The sequence below is a fragment of the Cydia fagiglandana genome, chromosome 10 (assembly GCF_963556715.1).
Source record: "Cydia fagiglandana chromosome 10, ilCydFagi1.1, whole genome shotgun sequence".
Lineage (NCBI taxonomy): Eukaryota > Metazoa > Arthropoda > Insecta > Lepidoptera > Tortricidae > Cydia > Cydia fagiglandana.
Genome location: NC_085941.1, coordinates 3,389,319 through 3,416,392, shown reverse-complemented (window position 1 = coordinate 3,416,392; position 27,074 = coordinate 3,389,319). Strand labels below are relative to the sequence as shown.

General features: G+C 34.2%; 1 protein-coding gene across 3 annotated transcripts in view; it reads left to right on the top strand.

Moving 5' to 3' along the window:
- Window positions 1–6,170: 6,170 nt before the first annotated feature.
- The window catches only part of LOC134668060 (protein TANC2), a 192,079-nt gene continuing 171,175 nt past the window's right edge, over window positions 6,171–27,074 (top strand). For 2 of the 3 annotated variants that reach the window (XM_063525510.1, XM_063525511.1), the window contains exon 1: window positions 6,171–6,609. In XM_063525510.1, coding sequence (XP_063381580.1) covers window positions 6,537–6,609 — 73 coding nt within the window. In that variant the 5' untranslated portion in view covers window positions 6,171–6,536. The remainder of the gene's footprint in view (window positions 6,610–27,074) is intronic. The other variant, XM_063525512.1, reaches the window with a different exon arrangement.

The following is a 27,074-nucleotide window of genomic DNA, read 5'->3' as shown; positions in this document are numbered from 1 at the left end:
AATGGCAGAATAAGTTTGTGCCTTTAACTTTTAAAAATTAATTAAAGAGGGAAATTGTTTTTGACATTTTGGATGTGAAGGTTTGATTTGAGTGATGCTTGATGCTTATATAATAATTATTTTAGCTTATTTCCTCGCATGTTTGGAGAAAAGCACTATATATGCCTCGGCAGGAATAGCAATTCGTGGATTCGTCTTCTTTGTCGGACTCCGCTTCGCGTCGTCCGACAAAATCGAAACTCATCCACGAATTGCCCTTTCCCGGCCTCTGCAATAATGTACTATTCTTTTAAGCCGTAAATTACGCCACAAAACATCGCTAATTATTTAAGTGCGTCACCTACCTGGCTATAAACATTAATCTCGATAATAAACTAGAGTTAAATTAGAGTAAACTATACCCACATAGGCACATAATAAAATAATAGTACTAAGTACAGGAGACTCACTCTCTAACAAAACGCGTCTGTCACGATCAGCACAGATATGGGCGCTAGGTGGCGACAGCGCCACGTGTCAAAAGTGACGTTTTTGTTTGAAGAAACGCCACATTTGACACTGACACATCTAATCCATATCGTTTCTAGATCTATTAATTGACGTATCTTAAAGTTAGAATCGGGCCGTCCATCTGTGCAAAGTTGCTTGGTCCGACCGGGTAGGGATATGTTTTCAGAATATGTTAGTAAAGTACCTTACCTACATAATAATTATTATTATATAATATCTCTCATTGAACAAACCAGGACGCACTTGACTAATATTACCTTTATTGCGTCAGAGGGAACTTTCTTTAATATAAAGTCGCTTTTAACACGATTAATAAAGAAAAATATTATTAAGCGCAGGTTAAATTGGTTCACAAATTAATGCTTTGTTTTTGGTGTCTAGGTCGATATAATTTTTACTCTAGTCACGACATCTGACTTTACTTATCTGTTTGAAATATATTTTTCATACTTATAAATAAATAGATATTTGAAAATTCCACATTATTTTGTGACAGCTCAGTTACACTTTATGACATGGATATTAATACTTATTTACAGTACATATGGTGTTCATTTATTACCTCCCTAGTGCATATGTGAAAAATTTAAAGGCCCATACGTACTGTAAAACGTTGTACAATACACGTGCGAAATAGTACATTTCGATGCTAGTGCGGAAGGTATGTCATTACTTCACGAGTACCGAGATATCTTGCCACGAGCCGCAGGCGAGTGGCAAAACTCGGGACGAGTGAAGAATGACATTTCCGCACGTGTATCGAACGACGTTTTTTAATACAGTTGCGAAAAAATAAGAAAAACATTGTTAATCGTACACTAAACAAAAGTGGTAACAGTGACAGCTCAGTTAGACGTCGTCTTTAAGTATATTATATCTATGGGCGTTTGGCAGCTATTCCGTTCCATTCAGTCAACTTATTAAGAACGGAATTTTCAATATTGAATATTAAAAAATAAACGTGTTATAATGATGAAGAGGTAAGTAATTAAATGTGAAATATGTAATATTTTTCGTATTCTTACATTAACGGTAGGTTTTTATGCTGATTACGACGTTTAAAGGAAACTAATATTAACACTCATCAATAAGTAGTCGTGAATTGGAACAAGTATAAATTTAAAAAAATTGGAAAAGTAAAAAGCACTAGTTCGAGATAACCAACTTTCCGCACGCTAAACAGCTACGTAAAGTAGCACTTTTTGAGCAACTGTATTAAAAAGGTAATTTATCGCCACTCGTTTCGAATTTTATATATTTCGCACTTGTACCTATCGTAATGTACTATTACATATTTACTCAGAGCCCAGCGAGCCATATTTAATGCAAAGTGAAAATGTAGCATTTCAAGGGCCTATCCATATTAGAGGTCTAAAATACAACCGTTAACCATAGGCACCCACAAAATATCACATTTCATAGGTCTGTCACATCTACAGTCTAACCACAGATAGACCACAGACATACTAGCATATTTACTACTCCATTATAGTAAATATCACACACAATGCCACCTGTCGCGAATCTAGGTCGACTTTAGTATAAAAACCTTGTAAAAACATAATCGCGTGGGCTTCAAGTTTTTATACTATTCACGTTTCGACTTGTAGACATTTTTTGTAGATAACTTTTGTTCAACCTACGCATAGATAATGCTATAATTTCGTTACTATTTGCTTAACTATATAACATGTGCCATTCTACGAGAAAAAGAACACTACGACACGAAACTTTGAATTTGTATTGAAGATTCATTCTTAATTTTGCGCTTGCTGTAATTTGGTTGTCTTTTTCATGGGAATGACACAATTAGAAATAGTGTTGTATTAGGCCATGCGCATTTTACCTACACTAAATATTTTTGACATAAATTAACTTGGCATTTCATTAGTTTTAAAAATAAACATAAGTAATAGCGATAATTATTATTCTGAGCTGTATGACTAAAGTGTTTTAAAGGATTTGAACAATGTGCTACCTACTCACTAAAATGGAATTTTGTGAGAAAAACTCAATACAAGCCAAAATATTTCTTCTTAATTGGCTATTGTAAAAAATATATCTACGATAAGTAACTGTCGATTTAGGTCACCTTAGGTAAGGATGCGATTGAGAAAGCAAAATGGATACATATTAATCTCCAAGTTAGTTCTCATACTAAAAAGAGAAATCATACCGACGTGTTAGATTTGAGTCAGCAAAGCATAAATATGGGCAGTAAAATTGGCTGTAAAACCATAATTATACCTGACACCTTTTATTATATATTAAATCTTCTCTGAACGGTACATCTTCGATATAGATATAGCCACTTGTGAGTCTTTTTGAAGAGGAGTGACAAGAAAAAACCGGGCAAGTGCGAGTCGGACTCGCGCACGAAGAGTTCCGTACCATAAAGCAAAAAAAACGGAAAAAAATGCAAAAAAAAAACGGTCACTCATCCAAGTACTGACCCCGCCCGACGTTGCTTAACTTCGGTCAAAAATCACGTTTGTTGTATGGGAGCCCCACTTAAATCTTTATTTTATTCTGTTTTTAGTATTTGTTGTTATAGCGGCAACAGAAATACATCATCTGTGAAAATTTCAACTGTCTAGCTATCACGGTTCGTGAGATACAGCCTGGTGACAGACGGACGGACGGACGGACGGACGGACGGACGGACAGGGAAGTCTTAGTAATAGGGTCCCGTTTTACCCTTTGGGTACGGAACCCTAAAAAAGTAATGTAGAATCAAAATGTCTCCGTCGACATTTTTGAATAATAATACACTGCACTTGGCTACTGGCGATGTCTTGAATACTAAATGAACACTTTACTGTGTACTGTTTACTGTACGTCGTTTAAGTAAAAAAAAAAAAACGAAATAAAATTCTTTTCTCCAATATGCTCGGAAATGTTCACCTTACTGTAGCAAAAATACTACGGGAAGTTCTTCGTTAATGTCAAACTCTAATTAAAAAACATCAAACTATCGCTGTCCTGTTCTAGCGGACGGGAAGTAAAAAAACACTACAGTAATAACTTATTACTGTAGTGTTTTTTACTTTTTAATAATAAAAAACGCAAACGGCCAATTATTATTGCCGCGAGCCGCTTCTACACGACCCTATCAGCTATCATTTCACGTGTATGATCGTGCGAATACTGCTTAATAAAATCAAAGATTATTTTTATATTTTTTTTAAATCTCATCCGTGTTCATAAAGCTTATATAGTTTGTCAAAGGACTTTCTCATTTCAAACATAGACAAAGAGAATCATACTATCTTTGTCTTACACTAGTACTAGCACCCAAAAGAAAAGGATGGGTATAGTTTTCCTGGTTCTTACTGACTGAAAAGTTGGTTTGACCAACTATATTGCACAATTATATTGAATGAACGAATACTGAATGGCAGAATAAGTTTGTAACTTTAACTTTTAAAAATTAATTAAAGAGGGAAATTGTTTTTGACATTTTGGATGTGAAGGTTTGATTTGAGTGATGCTTGATGGTTAAATCATAATTATTTTAGCTTATTTCCTCGCATGTTTGGAGAAAAGCACTATATATGCCTCGGCAGGAATAGCAATTCGTGGATTCGTCTTCTTTGTCGGACTCCGCTTCGCGTCGTCCGACAAAATCGAAACTCATCCACGAATTGCCCTTTCCCGGCCTCTGCAATAATGTACTATTACTCAAATACAACCTTACACTCAAACTGTTCTAACTTTTCACAATTGTACTTGAACTTTGATTTCAGTAAGTATAAAATATCAATATTTTGATTAGCGGTAACACCATGAATTCTTTTTTGGCGTCAATATGCAAGTTAGATCTGAATTGATCTGATCATAAAATAATAAACCTGTCTCGGAGAGATCAAGCGTGATTCCTTCGGCGGTTAAGACAGGAATATAAATAAAAAAAAAATCAAACAGGATGGTTCCCGAGTTCCCACAGCCGGGTGTTTTTATGGGCCCGAAATGGTTCGCTGCCTCCCGGGTCAATTTTGTCCGGCGCGCACCTTGTAATTTCCGAACCATTAATATTACGTATGATCAAAGAGCTAACATGACAATTCAAAGGCAGTGAAAGGTACAATCAGTTAATGCAATTGTGAGGTTTTATGACGTGGATAAAAATGGACTATACTTAGTTGAAGTCTTAAGGTTTGTTTTAATAATGGTCATGATTTTGATGATTCCTATCCAATTGTAGGTATGATTGCGCTTGTTATTATGATTTAATTTGAGCTTGGATAGCGACCAGCTTTAAGATAATACATTTAAATAAGACTGTAGCCATCATCTGCACCAAGCTGAAATCTAAATTCAGTTATACCTAAAACTTTACCATCGGTAAAATTTACATAAAGAGAAAAATAAGCATCCTTCCAAAAAAACAGAGGTTAGCCAATTTCTTTAAATTTCTGAAGAGTAACTGACATTAGTTCATGTTTTCTAATATAATGTTTGTTTGTATATTATTGTATAATGCAAAGATTATGTTATTATAATCTGATTGATTAATTTGTGTCTCATGTCAATATTTTAAGAGACAATAAACTCTACAGCGGTAGTAGCAACTTTAGTTTAACCATTGATTGCTTTGAGGTTAAACTACGTACATGTAGAGTTTACTCTACATGTCAGATGTCATACAGTCTGTCTCTGACCATGGGGCTTTAAATCCAGGGCTTGATTTTACTCGCTAAACTGAGCTACTTTTACTATGGGACGAACCCTAAAATCGGGGATTTTTTTTTGGCTTTTCCATAGAAAACGTTGACATCTGATCAGCCAAAATGTATGAAAAAATTAAAAATGTTTTTTTGGAATTTCGGGGTTGGTGCCATAATAAAAGTAGCTCAGTTTAGCGAGTAGAATCGAGCCCTGGATTTAAAGCCCCATGGTCAGACACACCCTGTATAATAACCGTGCAAATAATCAAGCACTAAAAACAAACGCCTAAAACAATGCATTATTAAACTTTTGTTTTAAATTAACACTCGCCAAAAAGTTGATAATAAAACTAAAGCCGTCAGAGAGGGGTTTCTATTGTTTAGCTTGTGAGTCTCGTGACGCACGGAACAATGCAAAATAAATGTAGGGGTGCAACCCTATGCTGGTCCCGATTTAAATTGTGATTATAGGCACATTTTAAATTAGTCTACAATGTTTGCGAATATGAGAGTAACACGATGGACAGACACACTATCATATAAACAAGCAAAATTATAAAGTTGACAAGTATGTATCTCTGACTTATCCATGTGCTTATTGCCTAGCAGCAGGTCAAATACATTAATACCTATCGAATAAAATAAATCTAAGTGCTTAGGAAAATACCTAGTTTCGCATTAATAGACACTGTGCAGAAAGAGAAGAGTCGTAAAATGTATTGGCCCCCATACATTTCACAACTCTTTTCGTACCGACACTAAATGAAGAGATATGTTAAATGAATAAGACACTTAAAGGTATGGTCAGAAGTTAAAAAAGCAGTCTGTAAAGTGGTTCGCAGACTGGAATCGCTATTGAAGGAAGATCTAGTCCGGAGATGAAAAAACGCTCAACGCGCGATTAATCTGACCATAACTAGAGCAATGATGCGGATAAATGAAAAAACAGTACCGTTTGGAGATTATACAAATTTTCATTCAAGTAAACCAAGGAAAGGTACTGTGTAATCAGATTAGCTCAGTTGCATGCAGGTCAGTTTGTGCGTTCTGAACATAGCCGCATGTCTGCCGTGCCGAGCGTCAGTCATTCGCGTCGGTTCTTCGTCGCGCTCCGGACGTCAGCGCTCGCGCCGCGGACGGTTAACGTTCCATTTTCAAATTCAAAATTTGACTGAACGATTTGTGACAGTTGTTCAAAATAAAACTGACAGTGTTCAAACGTTGCATATAGTTTCCAGTGAGTGTACATTGTGATGTTTCATACATAATTGGCTGTGCGTGCGTGTAGAGACAAGTGGTTGTGACCTTCGTTGTTAACAAAAAGGAGTACCTATGTTTTGAAACTTGTAGTGGGAAACCATGAATTCGAAAAAGTTGGAGTGTTTCAATGATGACGATTCAGTGGATGAGAAACTGAGCCTCAGCTTTCTAGGTAGGTAAGTTCCGTTTTGAAAAACTTACACAGAAATAAAATGTCGGTGGTGGTCTGGACTTCTGGAGATGCACGTTATGGCGTTTTACCTATGGGGGAAAAATAGAAATCAAACATTTCAAGTACAATTTAGTGTTAAATATGCTATAATTCCATTTCAAAATAAATTAATTTGCTTTTTACAGAAATGTTACAGTTACAGATAATGACAAACGCCACTAGCTATATTGACAGAAGCCATGAATAGTCTGTGGTAGATTTAAGATACTACTAATTATTGAAATACAATGTAATGTAGAGTTCAAGACATTTGCATAAAAATATGCAAATATACAAAGTTTATAAACACACATGTATTTAATATCTAAATCATGTCTAATGATAACACAATATCTTTGACAGTTATTAATAACATGTCCTATGATATCTTAAGTTTATTGTAAAACATTATCATTCGAAGGATGTTCCATACATAACCGTGTTGCGTATAAACGTTCTTGTCAATAGCGTTGTTGACTTTCATTTTTACCATGTCCATTATTTCCATAAATAAAGTGTGTCAGCGTGTCCATAATGTTTACAAACTGCAGAATTTCATTAGCGTTTATATTTAACAATTAATTATTACTCACGTGTCCTCAATTTTAAGCCGATTTATTAAAAATGTCAGATATGGTGACTTCGGTAAAATTTTAAGTCATCTGTATTGTCACTAACGGCTTGATTCGGGAAATGAATTAGAGACTCACTAGATATAAAATAGTAAAGATATGTGACGTTCCACTGCAAAAGGTACCTTATGGCGGGTGGCGCCGTGATTCGGGAAATGAATTAGAGATTAACTAGATATGAAATAGTGAAGATATGTGACGTTCCAAGAAAAAGGTACCTTCTGGGGTCCGGCGCTTACGTCGCATTGCGCCGCAATAATATTGGAGCGGCGTTAATAATAGCGTAAGTGTCAACAGCCATAAGGTACCTTTACCCGTGGGAAGTCACATATCTTTACTATATCGTATCTAGTTAATCTCAAATTCATTTCCCGAATCGCGCCGTAAGTTTTTATCTTATAATGTTAAGATGATAACGTAATAGGGTTAACTTAACAGTTTCCGTTTCCAATTAAATTGCTTTATTAAGAGATGAGATTGTTGCAATTCATACACGTAGCTGCTCAGCACATATTATACAATGTATGTGGCTCCTTATAGCTATATTATGCTTCATATAGCTTATGTACATAAGGATTAAGGACCCTTCCCTGATAAAAAGCCATATATGTAGTGAGATATTATAGTCTCATTTATTTCAATTTTATATTCACCATTTATGCATGTTCAATTTCGTTTGCTTGATTTCCCTATAGAAATTTAATGTTCGTCATTTCACAATTTAAGCTTTAAAGAAATATTGTTGTTAGTTGTTAGTATAAAATTTTACTTTAGTGTTAAATTATTTATCCTTAATTTTAAAATTACATAATATCCTGCAATTTTATACATTTTCGTCATTCAGTCTAGTCAATTTTTTTGCCAAAAAGCACGTGGGCACGTATTACTCATGATTTTGCAAAAGTTACAGCAGGATCTGCAATAGCCATGACTGAGTCATTCGACCCACTGATTGTCACCCACCACACCATCTGTTATAGAAACACATAGTCAGAGTGTAAAGACAATAACAGTATCCTATCTCCTGATGTTTAAGAATTCTCAGTGAGTTCAACGCGTAAAGTCTTAAACATAATGACATTTTCTCACTCCTGCTAATCGAGATTAATGTCGCGGTGTCCTTGTTTAATGCTTATGGCCTGCACATATATATGGTTGAAGGTAGATTATGTTATGTATATATGCCTACTCTGGTAGAGTCGTGGGGTTCAATGGCCAAAAATGTCTAACGATCGTGTAAACATGACAGTTATTATAGTTTTGGTAGCGGGTTGTCTCGAATTTGCATTGAACATTTTATGGAGCCATTAGTATGTCTATAGAAACGATAAAGTCAAGACAATGTAAAAATAAAAAATGTATGTCTGAAAATATAGTTAAGTATATAGACAAATTAAAGCAAATTTCGAATTTGAGTTTGGAGCCTACATATTTAAAATACATATATTTTATAATAATTTTTCTCATTTTCTCCCACAAAAGTAATGAACAAAATCTCAACAATAAAACTAAAATATCATTTGACAAAAAAAAAATACAGCAATTAACGTTACAAAATGTTTATAAGCACTAGAAATAGACTAAATCAATTATTAATGTAATGATGAAATAAATGTTAATGTGATTCTAAGCGTTACTCAAACTGTTAATATTCGATAGGTTTAACGAGATGGTCTTGTCCCATAAATTGCTGTTAAACAGACAACATAATTATCAGTCGGATTTGCTATTTGTTATACCCCCGCGGTTCTTGTAATTGGTTTCAAATCATTGGACTGTATAAGTACGTAGGTAAGTATAAAAAAAGCAGTTTTAAACATTAGAAAAAATAAATATTCATTTTTGATGTAAATAAATGAATATTCTTTGTAATTAGTTCAAATTACATAATATACGAAGTTTAGAAAAGAATACAATATAAAAACTGAACCAACTGAAAATGTTGGACCAAAAAATTATAAATCACTATTGGGAAATTACCTATTTAGTAACTGAAAAATGTGATGATCTGAGACTATATGTTTTACGACTGAAGAATATTCATATACCAATGAATATATCTATCTGAATTTAGATGTATAATTAGGTAGGTAAGCAAGTGACATGTTGCTGTGTGAAAGATTATTTGCGGGCTCTTATTAAACACATTCGTCTTAGTGGACAAATATAAAGTTGGGTACAGTTAATAAATGTGTTAAAGTCAACTGCTGTTAATTATATTCCTCACACCTCTCAGCACTTATTCAAATAAAGTAGGAAGCGTTGATATGTTAATGAGGTTTTTGCATAAATCTCGACTGGACTGATAACCTCACTCGCATCAAAAAACTTGTTTTATTTATACATTCGAATGTGATAAATCTAGCGCCTATCTATGTAATTAATAATATTGGTTTGTCTTATTAATTATTTACCATAATTTTCAATGACACAGTAGATTACGTAAATGTATTGATGCGTAGGCGCCGTGATTGTCGTGACTTACCTATTAATTTTCTTAATGTTAAATTCTTGGAGATTTGAGATATCAAAAAGCCCTTGAAGCTTAACCAGATTTTTGTATTTGAATAAACCGCATTTTATTACAGACATACAGGTAGACTTCAATGACTATCATTAGATTATTCAATAAACTTAACAAAGGATCATCCAAGTTATCGAAGTATTCTGACGATGAAGCCAAAGCTCGCTTCAACCATACTAGTATTACCGTAGGTAATAAAAATAATAATGTATTTGAACGTTAGACGTCTACAGAAATAGGTAAATTGCTGATCTTTGAGGCATAATACCATGTTAAACGGAACAAATAAGCTTTCACTCGCTTCAAAAGCGGTAAAAGACGACAAACTGTTGGTAATACTGTAAAAACCATTGATAAGGCTAATAGTTGATATTAAGCTACTTAAGATCGTTAAATTGGCTCTAGTCAATAAAGAGAAACTTTATCGGTAGATTATTGCGGTTATAATGAAAACTTTACTATGAAGACAAAATAAATCATGTCGAGTTTAATGAGAGAGAAAATACTAAAGGTACCTAATGATTACTAAATTGCAGCTGCTTTTGTAAACAATCACTTAACATTCTGAAATATAATTTGTTAAATCATTGCCGTCCTTGGCAATATATTCAGTTTCCACTATCGTGACAAATTTTAGCATTCCCTGTGGGTAACCAAAAAGAAATCGGATGAATCTTAAAAATACCGCAACATCTAAACAATCCATTAACATTGGAAGCAAAAACAATCACAGGTTCACTTCATTTCCGTTTGCAAAAAAAAGAAAGTTAATTTGCCACGTCGAAACTACCTGCGGTTCGCTTTGCCGATGAAACCTCTTCAGTAACAAAGGGATCTCATTCTTTAACTGTCTATTTAACACTTAACATTTGCGCATCGTTTCGTTTCATCCACCGCAATCATTGTTAAAATCACAATATGTAAACAAATTAACGTTGCTAATACATTAACGTTTGACCACCAAGGTTTCTGTGGGGTTTCAAAGAAAACCTGCTTTGTATTGTTCATCTATGTTTACTCTCGGTATCCTAGTTTCGTCCAGTCCAGCGAGCGGTTAATGAATTGTCACTAATTAAAGTCGGTTTCATGCGTGCAGACAGGCACCTTGACTTTGCTTGTCTGGTAGTTTATTTCACATCGCATACAATGAGTTTGCTCTAATTTGAATATCGGGACTTTGATCTACATTGTATTTTTTTTTCAATTTGTACCGGTAGTTTTACTGTAATTTGGATTTAGCAGTAAGTTTTGAGATAAGAACGTTTTTAACCCGACTTACGAGAACTTTTATTTTGGTCCTCAGACGACTTTAATTTATAAGTATTTAAACGTATTAGGCGATTTAACTTTCTTTTATCTTTTTTATCATTAAGGTTTGATCAGGATTTCTGAATATACTTTAATTTACGGTTTTACTAGTCGAGTTGTAAATATTGTAATAATGTAATAGGAAATGTCTTAAATGTTTAGGAGTTTTTTTTTCTCTTGACCTAATGGACGCACTTGCACCAGCTGGTAAGACAATGCATTAGATCTAAGGGCCTAAATAAATACAAACAAGCTTTGGGAATGGTACAGACGTACTAATTTGCTTCTTTAATATTGACTCAGCTTTTACCTGGTGGTGTTTATTTGATATTTCCTAACAGGTACCTTCTGCCTACATATACAAAGTATGAAGACATTGTCCTATTAGAATGAAAAATAAAAATAGGTTAGTAATGGTTTTATAGGTACTGAGTTCAATTAACAAGAAATTAGCTGCCGTTAGTATGTACCTATTGTATGAATATAGTCATTTAATAACCTGATATTATAAGAAACACATGAAAAACTTCATGGAAATAGCAACCACTTAAAAAAAACTTTTTGACATTTTATAAGTGAATTAAACTTCAATTATGCCCACCTTTATCACAAATTGGCATAAATTTCCCCCTAATGTCAACATTTCAAAAACAATTGAGACCCCATAGTGATACCCTGAGGTACTCCCACCTAACTCGATCCCTGTGAAGTTTACTTGCATATTAGCATAGTTATTGGAGTGCGATGCACCGAGGAGGTTCATCGTACCGTATGGGAGACCGCAACTGATCGTGAATAGCTTGTGTCAAACATTTGATCTATTATGGTAGTGCTTCCAAATATCGAAGTCACTACTGCATTTACATATGACCTACTTTAATGAATACATAATTTTGTGTTATATTTTCTTTTATTACTTGATTTGTTATACTGATAACAAAGGATGATAAAGTAAAATAGGTTACAAAGAATTGAAATAAAACGGATGATTGTATAAAAACAGTGAGGTTAAATCACATTCCGATGAACGATAATTCTCTTAGCTCAAGGTAATGCAATAACTTATAAGGCTTCTGTAATGTATTGAATTTCATTATATGAGCTGGAATGTACGTAGCACAATGTTTATTACAGTTAAAATCTATTTATGGATTTCATTATACACCTATCTATGGCAATTAGCAAAAAGTAAATAACATTATTTCTACCGGAATCACAAGTAAAATATGTAACATTAAAAGAGGAAATACACTTGAAAGTACTACAAACGATATAATATTTTTACATAAATAATCCGACTTATAAAAATGCGTTTTTAATAATGCTGATCAAGATCACACAAGAATATTTTATTCCATAACAAAAATATTCAATCAATAACCAATAGTCGTGTGTTCACATAGTTAATTGAAACGAGATCATCTGTAGAACCGCGGGAGGTAAAGGAATCCCGTGGGTGTAGAAATTGATCTTCCCTCCCACTCACACCGACAAAGACAGAACGGGATGAAATAGGATACAATACTTCCATAACCACTCGAACCTGATCCTAGTTCCAAGACGGACACATGCTACTGAATAGTGAAAGAGAGTTCAGAGAAATATGGTCGTCACTTAGTCATTTATACCTACCTGCTAATGGTGTAAAAAAGGACTCGTCGAAATACGGGTTCCAAAAAAATGATCTGTTGTCTTGTGTTCAAGCCGACTCTAATGAAATGGGAATCGTTTTCTGGAGAATACACTTTACACCTGATAAAACGCTGGATTATTTCTTTACGATTGGATATAAAATTAGAATCTTATTTTTTATAATGGATTAGATTGTGACAAGGGATTATAGTTCTGAAATATCACACTTTAAATTGTTAACGTGGGAGGCGATTTTTATAGAGCGACATCGGATGATACTGATTTGAATCATACTTGAACCGTCATAAAATCATTTTTAAGCTTTTAAACCTAAACATACTTTTAAATGGCGCACACCGCTGCTAGACTAAGTCCTTTATTATTTTTTTGTTTGATCACTATAGGTCAAGAAAAATACTTAAACATGTAATTTCAAAAAGGCGATCACTAAATGTTGCTATGTCGCATCTCTCAATAGTCACAAACACACATTTATTTTAATGGATCTTGCATTCCATAAGATCACAGATAAATCCACATCTGTTACTATTCTTCCTCGTAAGTTAAGGACTAACTATCTCGCGAGCAAGATTCATTGACTTCCAAGAAAGATTCTTTTTACTTCGCAAAAAACGGCTGCATGTTGCCTGCTAATAAACAGTAGCCGTAACGTTATCCCTTGACACCGCTCCTTTATTTAAAAGCCTAATTATCCACAAGTCTCCGACGACAAATTACTGATCTCATTAATTTTGTAATGGACCTGCACCATATAATATAGGCCATTATGCAAGCCTCATGAAAGGGTACCGGTGCACAGTTAGTTTAGCATCTCCAGCTATCATATTCACTCCCAAATCGACTTTAAATCTCTGCAGTTAAAGACCACCGGTGTTGTTAAGATCTGTATTTTTTATTTGTAATCATTCGTTACGTAAATAACTTTTGACTTTTGAGAGGTGAGAAAATAATTGTAAATACAACCATGGTATACGAAAAGGGCGGTACCTGACACGGCTTCTGTAATTATGTTTTTATCGAAATTATTGACGAAGAAATTTCTGTAGTGGATTACAACGACCACATAGTAATCTCAGGTGATTTTGGTTTTTTCAGTGATTGGAAATCTTTTGCTTTCGCTGGTTAAAATTTTTTTCAGTAGGTATCCATCATTTGAGGTTGAATATCGACAACAAAGACACAAGTTACAACATAATAGTATTAAGTATAAAATTGTTGTATTGTACCCTATACAAATATCACTACTAAACATTCAACAGTCTTATGAAATTCACATACCATTAATTAATCCATGTATGGGATCCATTGAATCTTCACCAAGATGCATATCTACGTTACCTTTAACTTTACCTTTAGGTAATGAGCCTGTGAAAGCAAAATCGAGTTTATAAGATTTCTCTAATAAATGTCTTGGGACATAAATTATCGGTATATTGGTTTCGAGTGCCCTAGAGCCTACACGCGTTTTATTGGCACATTCGTAATTATGGGAATTTATTTTAATAGTACAGATGGATTTATCATCAGCTCATTAAAATGTCATCTTCGTACGTTTCATCTTGAATCATAGATTGTTTACGATTGTTTCTATTTCCAACTATATATTCTAATCTAACTATTTCATGCTAAGGTTTGTTCCCTCTTTTACTGTTTATACGACAGATTTTTATATTAGCTTAAAAGCAATGTTAGTGAGTTGATTCCAATTATTGAACTCCTTTTTTCCATCTTCACAATTGAAACTTAGAACGCAGAGATATTTACCAATAGCGAAATTCTTTGAACTCAGCATACTACCAAGTAGGTGTTTATCCCATTATTTCTCCGACTCTCATTTATATCCAAACTAGGACAAATTAGAGAGAACCCGGAGCTCGGACGAGTCGACGACTGCAACCAATTTATTGCCCGGAGGTATCGCTACGTCCATCTTTTACTTCAGGAAGACAGTGGAGGGTCAAAGACGTACCGGCTTAGATAATCCATATGCGGAATGATGTTAATTATTATGTTGATGGCCTGTGATGAGATTTTTACTGCATTTTTGACAACACAGATACATCCGGAGACAGGAAACATATTTTGTGAAATAAGAAAGCAAAATAATATTATATTTTGCAAATTGTAAAAGAAAGTATGCTGAATCTTTGTTAAATTCTATGACAATATTCCAACGACACATTAAAATTTTTAGCATTCCATACAAACATTTGGTCATGACCCAGTACCCACAACACAAGCCTTCTTGAGCTTACTGTGGGACTGAGACTGTAAGAATGTCCTATAATATTTATTTATTATATTATTATTTGGTCACGAGAGAACTTATGGGATCACATCAGTCTTGCAAAACATGCGTTTTTTTTAAAGTACTAATCAAACAATTCGTTTTCTGTCCGTCTGTAGTTCAACAAGCCATTTAGAATTGTTAAATACAAGCATTTCAATTCTGTACAAGTCACTTTTGTACCGTTTTAATAGTCTTAAAGTACCTGTACAAATGGAAAAGTCTCTAAGGTCTCCATAATAGGCACATGTACAATGAACAGTTATTGCCCAGGCGAGGCGCATGTTAATGATTTCATCAATGGATTAGTAAACAAATTACCTTTCACGATTTTAATGTTTCTTGTTCAGTTTAAAGGTACTTACTTATTATTGAACAATTTTCTAAATAAGCGTCTATGAAGAACGGAAATATCCTTATAATAAAATTTCTAATAACAAAATGGTCTAATAAATCCTAGACATTTTTGCAGTTTTGATTTTGAACCTTCTTTTATATATAGTTCACAATTCGATGTGATTCTGTACTTTTAAAAATACATCGGCACTTGGGAGGCTATTATAATGCCGTAGATGCGTTTTTCTATTTGTTATGCAAATACTTCTGACCTCGGTCAGTCGTTTGAAATACCATTCAACTTTTTATAATAGCAATCTTAAATAGGTATAATAAGCATGTAAAGTTAAACATGCATTTTTTATTGCAATCATAAAGCACACTGTTACATAACATCTCATGCCCAATCTGCGAAATGGTTCAATGATATTACAAAACCGTTGTTACAGTTTTATATCATGGTCAGTAAGTCAATTTAAATGTCAATAAAACTGACGAAACTTATTCTCAACGTGCTAATTATTTTGTAGAAATGAAGAATTACGAGTAGAATTGAACGTTGAAAAAAGCCGATGAAATTAAATTAACACTTAAAAAGACGAATGTTGACAAACAGAAGTACCGTAATGAACCAAGTTTTCATTTCCTTGACAGATGTTTCTCTGCATAAATTAGCGTAAAACCGTTATTTTTAAGTTTTGGGTTGACAAAAGCTGTACTTCAAAAATTACGATTTCATATTTGTCTCTGTATATACATAACTGTATTTCTATCCAATTTATGAGCTTGCCGATACGAACATTACGAACTCGGGACCTCCTGTTTCACAATACCAACAAGGTAAAAGTTTGAAACACTTTAAAGTCGGTCTATCAGAGTGTAATAATATCGTAAACGTATATTCCTACCAAAATATGACAGAGTGACACGATCACAGGTTGTCGCTGCAAAGTCGGTACAAAAATAGCTCAAAGGGGCTCTAAAGGGGTCCACAGATTACCAGTTTGCCGGACGATATCAGCCTGTCAGTTGTTCGGAACGGTCACCTTTTGCGATTAACTGACAGGCTGATATCGTCCGACGAACTGGTAATCTGTGGGCGCCTTAATACTTTCAAAGTTCACTCGGGAATCTAAAAGCCTTACTAAACAATAACGTAACTGTAACACTCCTAACCAGTGTTGCCAACTCGGATTTTGAAAAAATGCTAGACTAATGTCTAGATTATGCCAAAATTATGCCAAAGTTTTTTGAAACACCTATGCTAAAAAAATGGTAAAATATCACTTGAAATTAGACACTTAAAACACATACCTTTTTCAAATTTGCCGCTTTCTTCTACTGACAAGATCTGCTTGACCAACTTTATATGTTCCGTCGACGTCCATCCGTCCACTAAAGTCAAAATTCATATGAAAACATGAACCACATAAGGCGATGGCGCATATTGTTGCTGCCAAGTTGGTGCAAACTTGGCTTAGACTAAATTATGCTAAAAATATGCCAGATGCTAAATGGAAAATTTTGTGTGCCAAAGCGAGTGAAAATATGCCAGATCTGGCATCATTTATGCCAAGTTGGCAACACTGCTCCTAACCTTCTATTTCAAAAACGGTATCATCAACGTTCGGTATTCTACAAAGGCAAAATCATCCGTTTCTAATACAGTATTGAAATTGAACCATAATATCCGATTGCATTCAAGCTGAAGTTCACATAGTAAAGTTGAAAGGTATTAGCTTATTCAGGCCATAGCGGAACAGCAATATAAATACGGTTTTCATTGCACTCCGACATACTATAAGTGCAGACATAAAGCTGGCTAGACCCCGCTGATACGCTTTCAGTACTAGTTTTGTATGGCCCGTACCGAGAGATGTTCGGTTATGTCAGTTGTCAGGGGTTTATGTAGGCATTAGCCGCAAACACGTATACCACGCGTGCTAACGATGTTGTTTGTAGTTATTTGTGAAAGACAGCCAAAAGTAGATAACCAGAAAAAACTGAAATAATTCAGATAAATAATACTGAAACTGAAATAAAGATTCTGAGACTATTTGTACTGCAAAACTTATTTACAAGTATTATTCATTATTGTTTGTTTCTACCACATGTATTTACAGTCGGAACTAAAGACTCGAGGTCTGTAAGATCATTACATTTAGTATCTCGAATTATATTTTGTCCAAAATTGACTGAAGTATTACTTCCAAACGGCTATTTTTATGTAGGGAAATGTTTTTCATTCCTCTGATTTGTTGATCAAATGTAAAAGAAATTCATAAGTTATGCCACATATTATGAGAAATGGACATATTTGATGTTGCTCATTTTTCCCAATGATGCGCATCATTGCATATGCGGCGTCTATTCAGTCAGATATATATATCTGCGAAAGTGAGCCGCAGGGCCTGGTCAATGCGTGCCTTCATTTGTTATTTCATTTTAACAGCCGTAGCGTGATATTGTTGCTAATAAATTTGTTGTAACAAGACTTGAGGAGATTTAATGGTGAAAGCTGTTTTGTTTCCTTCTTCATCATCATCAAATGTAAAAGCTTTTGTTGGAAATTGTTCATTATCCTTCTTACCCTCTATGTAAAGTATGTAATCAGTTTTGATGACCGCTATAACATAGATGATAGAGACCTTAACGAAGTTAGTCCTTAGTTCAAATTTCAAATCCATGGTCAATTGGTCATGTATCTGCGTGTTGTATGTGTATTTTTGAGCCTGGGATGTGCTCTTTTATACTAGTATAAGTCTTGTTTAATTTAGATTAGATTGATATGTATCATAATTTCATGAATATTGTCCAAGCTTTTTCTACTGTTAATCACATTGTCACACAATTCAAACCTACATTTCGGTTACGTATAGCTTAAAAAAATACATAAAATTACTTATATAGTTAATAAAAAAATACGATAAGTAAAAAATCTTTCGCTTTTTAAGTACTTTGATTTGATACATTTGCTTCCTTATAAAGCTACCATTGCTTCCTAAAATAGCCAAGTAACTAGTTCAAACCTTTTCAAAGGCCCACCTCTAAACAGACGCCATCACCATCATCATAAGTGTTTCTTTCGTAATCGGTATTTGTATCCAGATACAAAGCTACCAGTAGCTACGGTGAAATCACGATATAAATAAACAGTACCAGTTCTTTGTTAAGGCAGCTTACACTTGAAAATGGTTTTATTGCTTTTGTTTTCGTAAAGTATATTTCGGGATAAGTTCGCCTTTTTACACTTTAGGGTTCCCTTCACGTATATCGACGCGGAATCGGCAAAATCCGATAGAAAAAAAAAAATATTTCCACGCAATAAGAGCGAAAAAGCCGTCGACGGCGGCGGCGCCTGTCGATGCGAGCCGATCCGAACGACGACTTTTTCGCTCTTATTGCACGGACATTAAGCTTTTTCCTATCGGATTTTGCCGATTCCACGTCGATGTGCGGGGAACTCTTACTGTATTCTCTCTGTGTTATGTACTTGTTTTGTGCAATGTGTTTACTACTGCTACTACTTACTAATACTAGGTCAAGATACTGCCTGTTTTGATCGTGGCCAAACGGCCCCTTATCTAAGTTTGATGTTTTATTTCCTGTGCTTATCTCACGCATGCTTGATCGGTCGCGTTATGCAATGAATGGGAAGGACGGGAATATGGGTTGGATTCAATAGAATTATAGTAGGTATCATCTAAAATACTCAATATAAATGTAGTTCTTAAGCTGGTGTAGTGTCGTATCAGGGCGTTTTCAGAAATAAATATTGAAAACCTGATTCTTTCACATCTGGACGTTCTTGGGCTCATTCTACTCAGAATCGACAGCATTCTCCATCCCACCATTAAAAAAAGATGTCCCAAAATGTCCATTCCATTACGTCACGATTTAGTATGAAATTTTTTTTCACTTGTATGTGTATGTATGTATGTATGTATGTATGTCACTTTATTGCACATAAACAGGTTTACATAAAATGGACAAAAACAAAACAAAAATAAAAATGTATGTATGTGCGTGACGTAGTTCACGTAGTGGAATGTACAATTTTCATACAAATTTTAGGGACATTTTATTTTATCATCAATTGAATATGCTAGTGATTCTGAGTTGAAAGAACCCAAAAACACCGGGATCTGTGAGAATCGGGTTTTCGGTATTTATTTCTGAAAACGCCCATCAAGGGGTCAAGGATATGGCATATGAGAGAAATGGAAAATACTCCAACGACAAGAGGATACCTCTTAAATTGAAGAAGAAGAGAATAGTACATTTCGATGCTAGTGCGGAAGGTATGTCATTACTTCACGAGTACCGAGATATCTTGCCACGAGCCGCAGGCGAGTGGGAAGACTCGGCACGAGTGAAGAATGACATTTCCGCACGTGTATCGAACGACGTTTTTTAATACAGTTGCGAAAAAATAAGAAAAACATTGTTAATCGTACACTAAACAAAAGTGGTAACAGTGACAGCTCGGTTAGACGTCGTCTTTAAGTATATTATATCTATGGGCGTTTGGCAGCTATTCCGTTCCATTCAGTCAACTTATTAAGAACGGAATTTTCAGTATTGAATATTAAAAAAATAATCGTGTTATAATGATGAAGAGGTAAGTAATTAAATATGAAATATGTAATATTTTTCGTATTCTTACATTAACGGTAGGTTTTTATGCTGATTTCGACGTTTAAAGGAAACTAATATTAACACTCATCAATAAGTAGTCGTGAATTGGAACAAGTATAAATTTTAAAAAATTGGAAAAGTAAAAAGCACTAGTTCGAGATAACGAACTTTCCGCACGCTAAACAGCTACGTAAAGTAGCACTTTTTGAGCAACTGTATTAAAAATATATTTCTAAATTTAGTTTCGTTTAAAGATGTAGTCGTCATCCGTTGCATCAGTGTTCACTTTGAACTGCGCGTTCAGAGAGAAAATATTTTTTTTTTAATCAAAATATGGTATAATATATAGAAGAACATTAAAATTAGAAAACAACAAGCAATTTAACGTTTTCGTTATACTTAAAGCTACCTATTTCAGACAGTTGATTTAAAAATAATAATATGTATTATAGGTATATAATTGATGTTAGGTGATGTAAAAAAAAATTGCTAATAGCTGTAGATATATTGTAAAGGTTTTAGTTTTCAAAAAATCATATCATAAACTCGTGTACTTACATAAAAACAAAAATAAACTTTATAAAACAATATTTGTAACATAAGATATAAAGATAAAAAAATAAGCTTTACCTAAGTGAATACATAAACAAAGTAAGAAATTAAATTAATCACTTAGCCAGTGAACTTTACTGGTCCCGATAGCATCAAGAGTATCAAGACCCTCAGGTCTAGGTCAATCTTGAAGTGGCTATTTAGCAGGCTCAATAAAATTTTACACGGAAAGTAATTGTTGGGTAATGCGAAACCCGTGTTGTGTTGCATGCACTAACATTAACTTTTACTAACCAATGGTAGATCTTATTCGGTTGCAATAAGGTGTATTTTCAAATGGCCAATTCACGGTCAGCAATATACATACAAAGTATTATAAACTTTATTTCTTGGTGATAAGGTTCTAAATCCAACTTTATGTTTGTTGCTGACTGTAGTGTCAAGGAGTGGACTTATGTGGCCACCTTAGTTGCGCAAGTTTCTATGTTAGTAAAATGTTTAGTGGAAAACCATGTAAGTACAGTTTTAGACACTGCTGGTGTTTTATTGGTCGCAGAAGGATTTTAATAAATAGTAATTCCAAAGGATAAGGGTGATCCCTTATTCTTAATCAGAATCTTATTCAGAATTGGATACGACTTTAAATCTCATCCATCACTACTAACTACACTATGCACAAAAAGCCTCGGAAAGCTCATGTGTTCAATAGTAAGCTACATTGCTAGATTCGACGATAGCGATACTTGAATTTTACTTTATTTTCATAAACCATGCTTATTTAACATTTTCTTTAATTCAATTTATTTTGCATTAGGTACTTACTTGCACTTTCTTGACTTGGCTTAACTAATTTGCAAAATAATTTCATCAATCGTTTACGAGTACTAGAATATGTTACTGCGTTATGTTTAAATTTCTTTGTTGTTTTATATGCACTTGTGTATGTTATACCTAGTTTATCATGAAGAAATGCGATGATTCTGATTCTGATACTGAAGTTCCCACGAAAACACATGTTACTCAAGAAACGCTAATGAATACTTAGTCCTAAATTTTGAATCAATAAATAAGGGTCCCCACAAAGCAATCTTAGTATAACAACTCCATTCCCACGGAGATGTTATCAAGGCATGCCATTCAGCGGGCAGCCTAATTAACTCGCTACAATTAAATCTGGTTGACTGTGATTTAATGGTTGAGAGGTTCGATCGGACGTAGGTAGTGGCGAAATGGGAGTTTGGCAATGGTTGCCAGTTCTAAATTCTGTTTGCTGCTCTGATCAGTAATCTAGGGGTTTTTCTTTTGATAATTAAGTCATATATGTAGAAGCAAAGTTTATAGATATAACATTTATTATTGCACACTTCAGTATAGAAAATACAGATTTAGGAAAACAATTGGATTGGACTTTGCCTCTACTATATCACCCTCTATTATACATAGATAATGTGCGGAAAATGATTATTTCGACAGGTATTATTGGTATTTTGTGACCATCTTCGTCAAATAAACAACGCATTAAATCAATCAATAATTTAAAAAAAAACATTAACAAGCCCTCAAAACTTTCTCTTGAAATAAATTTTTTACTACTAAGGATTCATAAACTTAATTTTGATTATTTCCTACGGCAATAAAACTGCTATAATAAAAAAAACGGTAAGTAAAATAACTAGGGGATTTCAAACGTACCACACACATTGAAACTCTTAAAACAAAAAAGGTAGTATGTGCAATAAATTTCAAATACACTTAATTTCTTTGGACTTGTTAGAGATTTTAGAAAGTTGCATTGATGCGCAAATTACCCATGCAATTTTACCTCGTAGAGTGCATCAATTAGACTCAATCGATGATGTCTTAATTAATACAGCTGTAAAAAATATACATTTCTCTTCGTTAGTAAGTTATTTAAACAAACATTCGTGGAATCGTTAGTTTTGTCTTTGATTGGTGAAAAATTGTATTTAATTGAGCTATTGTGTTTATTAAAAAATATAGTAAAAATGTTATAACGTAATCATCTTCTTTGTGCTCGACATGCTAATGCCCAATAGTTTACAATTCTTTCTTAGTTTTTACTATTGCTAATGAGTCTAATGAGATATGTAGGAGTAAGTTTAAAAATATGACATGTATTCGCGGCATCGGATGACCAGATTTAACTATACTAAAAATTTTACGATCAATATAAGACCATAAAAGTAACAAGAAATAACGTGTATATTTTGAAGAAATTCCATAAACGAAAGCGATATATCAGTACTCAGACTTGCATACACAAAAGCGAGTACAACAGCGCATACCAGATCGTAACACAACTCTCGACGACAGGATTAAAAACAAAATCGCATCATGCTTAATTCATGGCTCATTCAATTCCCAATATGGATCTTGAAAGTCCGAAAATGCGGTCCTCAGTTTGTGCCAAAAATGGACACAATCCAACCCGATCCAATTTCTAACCATGAGAATATCCTGAAGCTGTTTTTTTGGTAAACCAGTTGCATTGGCTGCCTGGAAATAAATTGCTTGGTGAATGACAATAAAAGTACTTGCGGGTGGAGTTTTTAATTTGAACGCACCGGCAACGCTCGATATACTCGTATCAGTAGGTCTTTAGGTATCTTATTCAAGGTTAATTTGACAAAAGCTAAATGTTTTCTTTCCTTGATATATCATATTTTTAGCCTTCAAAGAGGGAGGACATTTAATTTTTATTTTGGTATATATATTATAAGTACATTAGCATCTTCTTAAATTTCCTCTACTATTGCCAGATTTCTTGCTCATAGCTTACATATATGTAACACGTAAGTTTATGAAATTTGTTACCAAAATAACCTGTTGTTACAATCGTCAACAAAAACTCTAAGTATGTAGTTTGTTATTCTTGTTTCACTAAAATCAAGATAAACACCAAACTCATTACTCGACTTACGCTTGTAGTTAGTACAGGTTGCATTTGTCACACATTTTTTGCTGCACTTATCAGAACGAAGCCATCTGAGGTCGACATTTGATCGACTCATGTCAGTTTGCTTTCCATGCACAGTAAAGCGAAATACAGGAGGTAACTTAATCTTTAAAGTTTGACCTAAAACACTTAATTAGATAACATTTAAATGGGATTTATCCCAAGAAAGATGACGATGATATTTCAAATGAGGTGAGTAATTACCATAGTGATTATATTTGCTCCTCGCTTGATGACAAGTCAATCAGTAGAAAATACTTTAAACAGCTGAACCTTTCCTGGAAGAAAAATCTTTTTAAACCACACAGTGCGTGGTCATGTAGCTTCCAATTTGTGATAATGAGCTCTGTGCTGTCGACGAACGTTGCGGTGGTAGAAAGCAGACGTGGATAATGGACATTATTACATTAATATTATTGGACGTTCTGGTTGACTGAGCTCGACAGTAAGCTCAGTACGTCTTATGCTTTGATTTGGTTTGTTGTGGATACTTAGACGAAAAAAACACTCTTGACTATTATTTATTATAAGCCTATATGGTGTCCCACTGCTGGGCAAAGGCATCCCCCCTTGGTTTCCATTCGTCTCGATTTTGGGCAATCTCCGGGCAGTCGTTAAGATAATATGCGTCCAGGTTGTCCCGCCATCTCCGTCTGGGCCTACCACATCTCATGACTAAAGAACAAATATTTATGCTCATTACAGAGCCTTGATTTGCTGTATATCCAGTTGCGTTTCTCTCAACCTGATACCCATCAACACTTCTCCATTGTGCTCCTAATGATGCCTCTTATAGATACTGCTGTATAACAACACTGTTCAAGTCCACTACAGCCCACCATTAATATTAATAACAATTGGTTATTACATAAACTGTGTCATTGTTATCACTTACCAAGCCACCAGTGATTGAAGTCTCAAGAAGACCAGTATAAGAGTGTTCTAGTTTATTAGAATATTTGCTACGGATCTGGAGATAACTTTACATTGGCGCCAGAGAACTTTACTACTGCCTTGCTCACGCAATGAAAGGGAATATACGAACTGACCACCTGGCGTTTGCATCATGGTAATTGTTGGAGTGATTGATACAGCTATTAGTTGGTGTCTGAATATTTTAAACTCGAACACGAGGTTACCTTTAAAGTTGACTGGCGGGAATTCATAATTATGTTGTGAAGTCATGTCATGGAATATGAACTAGATTCTGCGTAGTGGCAGCGCGGGCGAGGCAGGTTCTTTACCAGACCAGTCTTAAATAATCAAAGTTTTGTATATTTTTAAAATTTTTCATTACTGTTAAATCATATTTCATTTCTGTTGATTATTGTGCATACCATTAAATCACGTGCTCTTGGATTCAATTTAAGTAATACATTTTGTTGTCAAGTATGTAGTTATAAGGCATATAGGTAAATAGTTATCTGGAGGCATACAGACAATAAAATGACCAGAAAGATGTAGAAACTATTATTGAAGTAAAAATTAAAGTGTAGATAAAATTCCTAACACTACCTAAAGTATTTTTATTTAAATTAACGGTAATGATCCTTTTAACAATAATAATAAATGGAATCGACTAATGTCAGTACATAACAAAATTAATAAACTTCATTTAGATGACCACATGCAAACGACTTAGGCAATTTTGATGTGTTGACAAATTTAGTAGTAAATAAATCACCACAAAACTGTTGTTAAGTCTAATGGTCGGTAAACTTCAAACAATTTTAAACCGACAAAGATATTTTGACATTTGATAATCGAAACCATATGGATCATAAAATAGCACAATTTCTCTAAATACCTACGAGTGCACTTATAATAACGATATTGTTGAAACTTTGGAATGCGGATGCATTCATGCTAAAATAATTTGAGCTAGGATACCTTCGTATTTCTTAGACTTTACACGGATTATAACTATACAATTTTAAAAACCCCCTACGCTAAAAGTATGCCAATAAAATCAATTTTATGCCAAACATGCTTTGTGACATCATTTTGTAAAAGAGCTGATCCTCTTCAAACTACTGGATCGATTTCTATCAAATACGAGTATGTATATAGCTAAGAACCACCACAAATCGCTTTCATGTAAAAAAACCGCAACAAAATCGGTTCATCTGTTGGAGAGCTACGATGCCTCTGTGACATCAAACATATAACATTGGTGTCAAACATTATAACACCCCTCTTTTTGCGTTGGGAGATTTAACGACAATTTAAAAGTTTAAAAATGAATGTAAAAATAATTCTGCTTAGATATTAACTGAGTAAAGTTTGTTCTGATGTCAATGTCATAAACCTTTTGGAAACCATTGCATCAAATGTTGTCTATCTTCATGTTTATATGCTTGACTAAAAAGTTTTTTTTTATATCAAGATAAATCCTCGTTTTTGTCCCACAGAGGCAAATGACCACACAATAGTTCACAATACGAGAGCAGACATGACTACTTGTTCTTCCCACTGTTTCCTATTGTATGGAAATGGCCTGTTAGATCTTTCACTCTCGTCCTCCGTGATGTTTCTTTTCAACACTTCCATTGAATTGTTCTATTTCTTTTTATTCTCATTCACATGAGATTATATCAGAATTAACGTGTTATGTTAGTAGAAATTATGAAAACATTTTTTTTATTTTTGACGTGATTATTTCATTACTTTAAATTTCAAAATCGTTAAAAAGCTTCGGATTTTCTTCAAATCTTTTAAAGTCGTTTTTCTACTTTTAGAGCCGTGATTACATACAGTTTTCTTTTTGTTACACGCTTGTCAACACATGAAACATGTACTTGTTTTGTTACCCATGCCGATAAACGATCAAAATGCGAACAACGAATATTATATACGAGTTTTTGGCAGACAGAGTGGCGACAGAAGCGTGGTTGACAAATATTATAATTCCTAAACTAATAAAATTACCTATTCTGATTTATAAGTTTCCACTAAATATTCCGCCAGTAGGATGCCCTGTAGGCCGACACCTGATAATATTTGTTTTACAATTCAAATCAAAGTAACAGTTACATTAAATCATGGCACCAACGCTTAAAGCATTACGTCAGTGCAATCAGTCCTGTGTGAATTACGTCAGCTCTGCAATTATTTTCTTCACGGTAAAGATGTATGGAATTGATCCGATTTAGGGTAAAGCGTCTAGTTGTCAAATGTCAGCTAAAGTCATCAGTTAAAATGTGTCCTCACTATGTTTAACTACTTTGATGTGATCGTTGGCCCTATTCATTTTAGGGTTCCGTACCCAATGGATACCTTAAAAGGGGACCCTATTTCTAAGACTCCACTGTCCGTCCGTCTGTCTGTCACCAGGCTCATAAACCATGAGAGCTTTAGTTGAAATTTTCACAGATGATGTATTTCTGTTGCCGCTATAACAACAAATACTAAAAAGTACGGAACCTTCGGTGGGCGACTCCGACTCGCACTTGTCCGTTTTTTTTTTTTGATAATACTTATTCTTTATCTGTATAACTATAATCAAAATTATAACGTACC